Source organism: Papilio polytes, unplaced genomic scaffold (genome assembly GCF_000836215.1).
Source record: "Papilio polytes unplaced genomic scaffold, Ppol_1.0 DF823912.1, whole genome shotgun sequence".
Classification (NCBI taxonomy): Eukaryota; Metazoa; Arthropoda; class Insecta; order Lepidoptera; family Papilionidae; genus Papilio; species Papilio polytes.
In genome coordinates this window covers 111,146-121,579 of record NW_013525292.1, presented here as the reverse complement: position 1 = coordinate 121,579, position 10,434 = coordinate 111,146, and the positions used below count along the sequence as shown (strand labels likewise).

Sequence of the window (10,434 nt, the reverse complement as noted above, 5' to 3'; positions counted from 1 at the left end):
AGAATATGTTACCATCGCTTGCCAAATCATTTGCAACTCTTTCTTTAGAGCTGGAGAGCTTTAGCAGGATCTATGAAAGAGCAATGTATAGGTAGCACAACATTTGCAGCCGCAGGTGTGGGACGCGGGTGGAGTGGGAGGCGCGAGGCATGCGCAAGGCGGGCGTGCGGCGGCCAATGACGTCAAAGGATCGATCGGGCGGCGGCGCAGCCAGGCCCGGCCGCTGTCAGTCGGGCGCACGTGCCTCCGTGACTTATGTAACGCGGTTCGGGACGCAGGTGGCTGGCACCTCATGTGCGGGCTAAGCTTCAGGACCAGGAACAGCCCTTCACAGAAGACGTCACTCCGATGGGGCGACAGTTGCGCGCCTAGCGCCGCTCGCCCGTTCCCCTCGAGCGCGTAGAGTGCGTGTGACCAGTGCTCGTAGGATTTGAATGAGAGTGTTTTGAGGCGCGTTAATCTGAAGTGTACCGTACTGTGAGGTGCTAAGCTCGCGGTTCAAGCATCCTGCGGACCAGAGGAACTTTTACCACAAGGTCAGTTGCACGATTTTTTATTGATGTAGATGAGAATGCTGTAGAACATTTTGGGGAACGGTTTTTCGTTCAAAAGGTTCTCAATTTTCTGGAATAATTATGATTTCTGTGTACATTTACCAGGGGTACGGACAGTAGTATTTACATACTCTCTTACTACTCTCTTATGAGAAAGATACTATGTAGGATCTTTTGTCATTGGTATATTAATGAAAGCTGTCGACACACGGTTCCTCAAAACTAAATTTACCAGCATATGTTTGTGTGATAGGGCAGGGCACACACGAAGCAATCAAAATGATCAACATAGCGGGCGTGATCTCCATCATCCTGTTCTACGTGCTGATCTTGGCGGTGGGCATCTGGGCAGGACGCAAGAAGCCACCCGGCAATGACTCTGAAGAGGAGGTGATGCTGGCCGGCAGGTCCATCGGCCTCTTCGTGGGTATATTCACCATGACAGGTCAGTCTACCTGACTCTCTGAATCAAATCAGATTGCAAACACATGTAGTACATATTTTAGTCGACTACTAAACCTGGAGCGTTTGAAACATTGAGATTTTAGTTTTTTTGCTAAATGTAGTAGATCCTTGGTTTGTATTTATACTGATCAGCTTACAAAAGGGTTGTAAGTCGTGAATAATTTACATTGAGTACAGTTACGGCTATCGATTGCTAGAGCGGGTTGCTCTCCTAAATCAAATATTCAAGTTTATTTTAAGACCTCTCTAGACATGCGCGCGAACATCGGCAGGTGCAAAGTAAATCTTACCTTTCTGTGTTCCAAAATTGACTTTTTCAAATAATCGAGATCGATAACAAAAGTACCTCCCTTCTTTGACCTACGTTGCGCTTTTTGTTACAAATATTAAGGTTCAGAGGGTAAAAGATAAAACTTTAGGATGTTTATGATTACGTAGGTTCATTTAATAAATCTAGTTGTGGGCTGACCTTTGCAAAAGTTTATCACTACATCGACATACACCTAAAATCTTACGACTTGGTGGAACTGAGTAAGAGTCGTATAAAGGTAAGAGATGTAATGTTGTGTGTGGTCGATGCAGCGACGTGGGTGGGCGGCGGGTACATCAACGGCACGGCGGAGGCTATCTACACGTCGGGGCTGGTGTGGTGCCAGGCGCCCTTCGGATATGCGCTCTCTCTCGTCTTCGGTGAGTCTTTTGCCAACAGAAGCCAAACATTAAAACTCGGGAATGGACAAAAGGATTTTTGCCTTTAAATTATGCTTGCGAACAATTCATTTTATACTAGGGCTTAAAATAGCAATACTTTTTAGATCATTTTTACGTGTGCTTTAAAAACAGGCCATGTTGAATATTCACAGTTAAAAATACAATAGAGTCGCACGTATTCGTATAACCGCTGAATCAATACTGTCGGCGCGGTGCTTTTCTATTTCCGGAAACAAAGCCGCCACTTTCGGTCCTCTACTATACAATACTTTTATAATTATGGCTATTTTTTGTATTGAAATAAAGTAAATTGCCATCATAGTAGTTTTTAAATAAGAATAATGTTTCATCACCCGCAAATGTATTGAATAGAACGGATATACACATCAGTAGCTATAAGAACATACCATGTCTTCTCTTTGTGAGTTAGTCCTGTTGTCGACAGGGGGCATCTTCTTCGCGAACCCGATGCGCAAGCAGGGCTACGTGACGATGCTGGACCCCCTGCAGGATTCGTTCGGTAGCCGTATGGGGGGCCTGCTGTTCCTGCCCGCGCTCTGCGGCGAGGTCTTTTGGGCGGCTGGCATCCTGGCAGCGCTTGGTAAGACCATTGTTTGTATTATACATTATTTACCAGCGTAAGTAGAACTCCGATAAGGTGGACTGTTGAAGATATTTCGAAGTAAATGAATGAGGATCCATCATGGAAATCCATTATAAATAAGGACGATCATTTAATATAGGGTTTTCAGAACATTGCTTTGTTGTTTTCATTCGTAATCTTTCGTTTTGTTATGGGACTTCTTAATAATAAGATTTACTTCTAAATAATATAAATTATTTAGTAATGGTGGACATTGTACGTATTGTACCTGTATGAATGTAAACTAGTACCGTCGATAAAATCTTCTTCATTTATTGATAAATACACACATAATAAAAACGTTGTTACATTGCTAGCTTCACATCTTGCACGCTCATTCGCGCCTAAATCTTTGTTTTTTTTTTTTAAATACAATTGTGTCCGTTGCGTTATTAACTATTCATCCACAATATTTTTGCAAACTGAAACAAATATAATTTTAACTTCTTATAAAAAACATGTTACTACTTTTTAAAAAAAATATGCTTAAGTTTTAAATAAATGAACGAATGAAATATTTTTACATTTTATTGTCAGCGCCATCTATTGTCAATGATTGCGTAACTAGTACCAAACTACAACATAAAAAAAATTATAGTGAGCAGTAACTTGCGTAGGTGTCGTCAGTTGGAACACGAGCCGTTAATTATGCAAATGTTTCAGGATCGGTTCGTGTTTCACAGCGCGCCTACACATAGTAATGTAATTCAACAATAGGGATCTATTTATAGTGGATTTTCAAAAGAAAACTAAAATACGTCCACAGTCACAGTTTACAGTGGTAGTGCCCGCTTTAACATCTTAGCACGAATAGGCCGGCACGCCCGGTGTAATACCACGACTACACAGAAGACAGGCGTGAAATGGAACCAATGCCGTGTTTCGTCTAATGAGTGTGGTGCCGGAGGCCTAATTTAAATCCCTTTTCTCTTTACCACCCTTTTCTTATGAGAGGATGGGAAGGGGAAGTGGATTTGACGATGGAGGAGAGGCATAGGAGGAGGAAATATCCTCTTTATGTGCGTCTCCTCCTCCGTCGGATAAGGGTAGGCGACGCATCTGCAATTGCGGATGTCTATGGGCAGCGGACGCTTCGCCATTTTGGCGGATTCAGGTGGCCGCTTGCTCGTTTGCCATCTTATGTTATAAAAAAAAATAAAAACGTTCTATACTATAAATATTATTAACCTTTGAAAGACTTCTATTGCTTACGTTATAAACTCTCCTTTACGTCCGGTTAGCTAATTACTTATTACAATCAAACAAGGTCTTGTAGTTGTTAAGTAAGAACAATACGATCTTTAGTAAATATGGAAAAGGCGCTATTCACTTATTTGAACAGAAAATTATACAAAACCCCGTGAGATATAAAAGTTCGTATCCACTCGACGTGTTGGCGACCAGCCAGACACTCGCACAACTTGAACAGCAAATCTATAATGAACATATACAATATAACAGCATAGCTTATATATACATATATAGAATTGTTTCGTAAAACTTTTCTTGAATATAACTTCAGCGAAGTGGATGAGTCCCAGATGAATTAATAAAAACATTTTTTCCTTGTTCGCGATACGATTTACGATTATTTCTTTTGAAGAAATAATATCATTGTACTTTTAGGCAATCTGCAACAATAAGTTAATGATGACAATCTTTCCAGTATTTATTACAGTTAATATTTATTTAGATGTATGTTCTTTTAGAGCGGTTGAACACTCTTAACTAAACTATCACACAATTGTTGTGCGGTCGTCGATTGTTTCGCAGCCAATTCAACTGTTTAGTTGCACAACTAAAAATCGAATAGTGGGCGCATGTTCATATAAACTCATAGGAATCAAAACGAGTCTAAACAGTTGTGCGATAGTTTAGTCAAAGATGTGTGCGCTCTTAAGATAATACAATAATGGCTTGCTTTGTTTCTTTATAATAAAAAAATATAACAGTAGTTGTTGCGTAAATATAGTAGGGTCGCTCCCTATCCTTATGAGACGTGGGGTCGTCCCCCGGGTCGCAGTCGCGGTCGCTCCACGTCGCGCCTCACCTTTATAAATAATGATTCAGGTAAATTGCGCTCCTGAGGCACTTCATGTTTTCTAACATGCGAAATTACTTCGAAAATAATGTGCTTAATATTTCGTTAGGATATTTTTTACCACTTCGTAATTAGAATTGACGGGTCAAATGTATGTTGTTTATTTGTTGACATATATTTTTTTCATTCCTGACGTAATTCTAACTAAAACCTATTGAATGATAAATTAAATAAACCGCAGGGTTGAAGAGCAAAAGCAAACTTGTACAAATCGCGTTAGACCCTAAAGTTGTCACGTCGAAATTTAATTTAACTGAGTAATCGATTTAATCAACTCCGCTCGTCGGCGGTTCCTCCAGTAATAACATGTTACACAACTTTGTGCTTTTGACGTGTCTTTAATGAAGGGGAAATGTGCCCCCAACTTCCTATAAGGGATAAATGCCACAAACTTTCTAAATGGGGTGTGTATCCATCATATTGTTGTGGTATTCATAACAATGTAAGAGATTCCTTTCTGTTCTCCTCTGTTCTCTGTTTGTCTCACAATCTCCGTCACTTAGGTGCGACTTTGGCGGTGATCATCGACATGGACCACCGCACGTCGGTGATCTTCAGCGCGTGTGTGGCAGTCTTCTACACGCTGTTCGGCGGGCTGTACTCGGTGGCCTACACTGACGTCATCCAGCTATTCTGCATCTTCATCGGGCTTTGGATGTGCATCCCGTTCGCGTGGGCCAACGACCACGTTAAACCGCTCAGCTCAATGGAGGTCGACTGGATAGGCAGCGTTGATCCCAACTATTACTGGTTCTACGCCGACTATGGACTCCTTCTCATCTTTGGGGGGATACCGTGGCAGGTGATATATCTTCTTTACTAACCATAGATAGCCAGTATCTCATAGAGAAGGTTGTTAAAAATGTTGATTGTTTATCTGTGCAGGTGTACTTCCAACGCGTGCTGAGCAGCAAGACGGCGGGGCGCGCTCAGATCCTGTCCTACGTGGCGGCCATCGGTTGCATCTTCATGGCCATTCCGCCCGTGCTCATCGGCGCCATCGCAAAAGCCACGGGTAACAACAGTCTTTACTTATCATTGTTTGTTTTTTAAAGTTTCATCATCCGTAGAACATTACTTAAATATTGTTTTTGATGTAATATTTAATCGTTTTGTGTCAGCGTGGAACGAGACGAACTTCCACGGGGAACTGACGCCAGAGGGTGAGCTGACGTCAGACCAAACGTCGATGATCCTCCCGCTGGTGCTTCAGCACCTGACGCCTGACTTCGTCAGCTTCTTCGGGTTGGGCGCCGTGTCTGCCGCAGTCATGTCCTCCGCCGACTCCAGCGTGCTCAGCGCTTCCTCCATGTTCGCCAGGTGATTTAACACTACATACTTACACGCAAATCTAAGAACAGCAGATTTTGTACTTGAGTATTAGAAAGTTTTACAAAATAAATGAGTGATGTTCTTCAACATTTACCTTAAAAAGACCTAAATACCTAGTCATTAAGCCCTACCTACTTATGAATAACATAACATTTTAAGACACACGCAATACTTCTAATACTTGTGGGATTATAAATAAGTGTTTAAACTTTGAAACGTGTTTAATTATGTCTCATACCTTTACTCAAAGGCTATGTGTTTGTGTGCTCAGGAACGTGTACAAGCTGATCTTCAGGCAGAACGCGTCGGAGATGGAGATCATCTGGGTGATGCGCGTTTCCATCCTTGTGGTGGGAGTGCTGTCTACAGTAATGGCGCTCACCATTCCTTCGATATACGGCCTGTGGTGAGTGCAGGGGATAAGTTTGCTGCCCATTTGTGGTAGTTCCGTTTTTATGCTTGCTGTTATGGTTATGTCTTATTGTGGTGAATTAACTACTAGACTAACGTATGCAGTTTTATTTACATTATACATTTTCTTTTTAGTCTGTTCCTGTGTAATGTAATCAGAAATATAGCAATACTACTTATTGGAGTGAACTTTACAGTTTGAACGAGCACCACTTGTTCGTAATTATTAATTAAAAGTTGCCGGCAGAAGCACTTTGTTTATTTCCGTCTCCTAACAAAGATTGAGGGAGATTTTTAATTAAATTCTGTTATCATTAGATTTACTTTTTAAGCGATGTAAACCCAATTACATGTTCTAGTTAGATGACAAACTGGTGTAATTATGTATGGCTCATGTCATTAGAAGACTTGAGCAGAACAGGTACTAATCAAAGACATTCAACGCAAACTATTTTATTTGAGTATCTTTGCTTAAATAGTATAAAGTACGAGAGTACGGCCAATTAATTCAACAAAACTTTTAGCTAGGAAAAAAGTTCTGCGTTCAAGTGGTATAGAAATTGTAAAATAGTGTACAGAAGTTTTTAAACAAATAAAAACATAGAACAAGAGTTTACTATGGTAAACAGAAACCTCGCAAACTTGTGATTGGATCGCGAATTGAAAACCAACAGGAACTAATCGAACAGTCGAGCCGTAGGCAAATAGGGATTGAATGAAATGTACCAGCGCCGGCCGCCGCACGCCGCACGCCCGGCACCCGGACAGGTGACATGTGGGGTAAGGCGGTATTGGTCTAAAGGGCGGGAGGTGTCCGGAGCTGGTGTGAGGTGTGAAGAAGGTGGTTCGCATGATTCAATTGGAAATCCATCGGCTGAATGTTTGAATTTCACCTGCGTCATACGCAAAATCTAATTGCAGAATCATTGATGAAATACCTGCGGTCTGTGGAATTAATTTCGGAGTGGAGTGTTCATTGTAGGCTTCAAAATGTGAATATATCTCTTTATATTGGTTACATGCGAGGAGAAGCAATAATCACAAATATATTGTAGATCATATAACTATTTCAGCAAAGCTGTATGTATTAAGTTTATGGAAGGTAATGTGTGTTCGCAGGTCGATGTGCTCGGACCTGGTGTACGTGATCCTGTTCCCGCAGCTGCTGATGGTGGTACACTTTAAGCGGCACTGCAACACGTACGGCTCGCTGGCGGCGTACATAGTGGCGCTGCTGGTGCGGCTGTCGGGTGGCGAGAAGCTGCTGGGCCTGCCCGCCCTCATCCACTACCCTGGCTGGGACGCCGAGAACGAAGTGCAACTGTTTCCCTTCCGAACCATGGCCATGGTGTTGTCGCTCTTCACGCTCGCCTTCATCTCCTGGCTCTCCGTGTAAGTTATTTTGTACTATCCTTACGATACGAGTAACGATAACATCTATTTAATTAAAACAGGGCTTGTATACATGTATGTTTGAATGATGAATAAAATAATCTGGATTTCTTTTTGACATGGTAATGTAATTTTCTGAAAGTGTCAAGAGTCAAATTGATTTGAATGGAAAATTAACGAACAAACATTTGCGTAGCAAAAGTAAATTCAACGCTCCAATTTTGTGCCTAAGGTTAGATTATGTTGTTTTTCTTTTGTTAAAATAATTTATATTAATAGACGTAAAAACGAGCTATTTAAAAACTTATGAATGAAAAGAAACTAATGATTGGCGACAGATTACCTATGTGCCTGTAAAAATCAAGATTTGTAAAACATGTGGGCCGACATGTGAGTGGGATATTCCAGTAATCCATAAAGCCGGGGGATTAGAATGTGTAATGATTGATAACCTATTTATTGTTTAAATTAATAATTGAAACAATAATAAAGAGATTAATTCATGTTTCTATTACGTTAAAAATATCTAAAAATTTACTTGATGTGTAACAAAGTGACGACCTCCGTGTGACCTGTTTCTTGTATTGATCTGATGTCGCGCGACCTCTCCCTACTTCTCTCCTCTATCGTCATACTTTTAAATTTTATCTTACTTTCATAATGTCATTTAGTTTGTTCTTGTACGTTTCGCGACTTCGAACTTTCATTGAGGCTTACATAAAAGAAACCTCAATTAGGTTATCATTAAATATGAAAATAAATATCCATGTAGTTATCTTAAAAACTCAAAAATATTCTAAGTTTGAGTATTTTACGTATTTAACTATTTACTAATTGATTTGTGTGTATTTGATTTTGCTGCGATCCTTTTCTTGTTTTGTTATGTGTCTCTTTACGGCAATGTTGCCCCAATATTCTACATTCGATCACGCGACGCACTTTATATTTTCCCAATGCCATATTTTTCACGAGGCACGGATGATTCCAATTTCTTTTTAGCGTTTACAAATGCTTTTCACATATACCGTCATAAATGTGAAGCTTAATTTCTTGCTATACAACTCTAAATTCGAGTTTTGATAATAAGTTAATGACTAAAAGTCATGGAATACGAAGTTTTCCGTCTAACATTTTTTTTACCCTATTAGTAGTCTTTTTTCGTTTTGCACACACTGGAAATCGTCACTTTAACGCTAAATTGAGATTATCAAAAGAGAATAACACAATTTTGTTCATTGTGTAATATCTGATATTACGCAATGTAAACAGTTTTAACGCTATTTCTTTGTTTCGGCAACACGCGCACATTAAAATGCTAATTGCTTATAAGATAACGTTAAGATTCACTTTCAATTTCCTTTCATTATATGTATTTCTAATACGCAGTATGTAACTGGCTGAACATTACCTAATGTTTAGTAAGTTTAAGAAAAAAAAAACAGTTTCAAATTGTTTAAGATCCATTTGGTGATTGATTGGTTTAGATTCCTGTTCAACGGCGGCTACTTGAGCCCGGAGTCCGACTACTTCAACTGCGTGGTCAACATCCCCGAGGACATTCGGCGCGTGGACGAACCTTCAGAGGCGGGCGAGCAGATGTCGGTGCTGGGCGGCGTGCCGGGCCGGCTGTACGGCGCCGCCTCCACGCTTGTCGGACCAGATGAGCGCGCCGGTCGTATCAACCCTGCTCTCGAGCCCGACGACGACCTCGACGACCCTAACGACGGACCCACCCCCCTCTTCGGTAATAGCAGCGCCCCCCCGCCTGTCCAGCCCTTCGGGAAGCAGACGGCCTTCTGAGACGATCCCCTCTATTAAGTCAAGTAGGCTAGATGGCGACAACGCTCTTCGCCTTGTCTATTTGAACCTCAGTAGGTCAAACAAACTGTATACTTTTCCCGCGATCATATTTTCTGTGGACGCGAAGCCTAGCATCTCGATGTACTTACCTGCTAACCTCGGTGTCAATGTCGTCTGCTCAAACTTACAAATGTTTCTTTCGTATCTTCCAAATCACTATATGTTGTGTGTTAAAGTTAAAAGTCAAAAGTAACTAAACTGAAATGGTTGTTTCAAAACATATCAAATGCGTCTTACGACCTGTAGTTAGTAAACGTTGGAAGCAATAGATATATTAATAATGGATGTCTTATATTTATTGTGTGTTTAAGAGATACTTATTTTGTAGTTAAAAAAAAGATTTAATGTTATTATTAACTATTAAATAATGAAACTGATACATATCAATATGTGAACTTATAAATAAATCGGTAGATGAGATATAATTATTTATTATATTGTTTATATTAAAGAGGATTCCTTATTTAAGTCAATTAACGTAGGGAAGCGTAATGGGCACGCGGTCAGCCGCTTCAGCCAGAAAAGCCCCGCGCTGCGCAGTAGGCAGTTAGTGAAGGCACTGTTTCAGTCATGGACACCAGACCCGCCGGTCAGAATCTAGTAAAGTCATTCCTTGTTACATTATAATATACGTATAAAAGATACATACGCTTCTAAAGCATCTGTTATTATTTAGATGAATATGACATATTTAGAAAAGTTTATTGTTTTAGCTCCGTTTATTTTGATATTGATATATTGTAGAGATACTCGTATTGTACCCGCTACTCATCAGCTCTGCACAACTTTACTTTGTAGATGAAGTTAGCGCGGTCACTTTCGATTACGAATTTAAGTAACATTTTGTTTTTTAAAGTTGTTGTTTAAAGATGTTACATTTGCGCTTGTCATCATACTAGTTTAGAGACGGTCGACGGTCTTGTCTGGCATTGGGACGTTATCAGTGACAATCAAAAGGTTCTCGA

General features: G+C 40.5%; 1 protein-coding gene across 1 annotated transcript; it reads left to right on the top strand.

Annotated features, from left to right (window-relative positions):
* Window positions 1-266: 266 nt before the first annotated feature.
* On the top strand, window positions 267-9,576 carry LOC106102693 (high-affinity choline transporter 1). Its single transcript, XM_013282242.1, has 10 exons — window positions 267-536; window positions 808-999; window positions 1,602-1,709; window positions 2,176-2,331; window positions 4,978-5,276; window positions 5,360-5,489; window positions 5,596-5,794; window positions 6,078-6,212; window positions 7,337-7,609; window positions 9,094-9,576. Exons 2-10 carry the CDS (start codon window positions 834-836, stop codon window positions 9,407-9,409), a joined length of 1,782 nt encoding a protein of 593 aa, XP_013137696.1. The 5' UTR covers window positions 267-536; window positions 808-833; the 3' UTR covers window positions 9,410-9,576.
* Window positions 9,577-10,434: the final 858 nt, after the last annotated feature.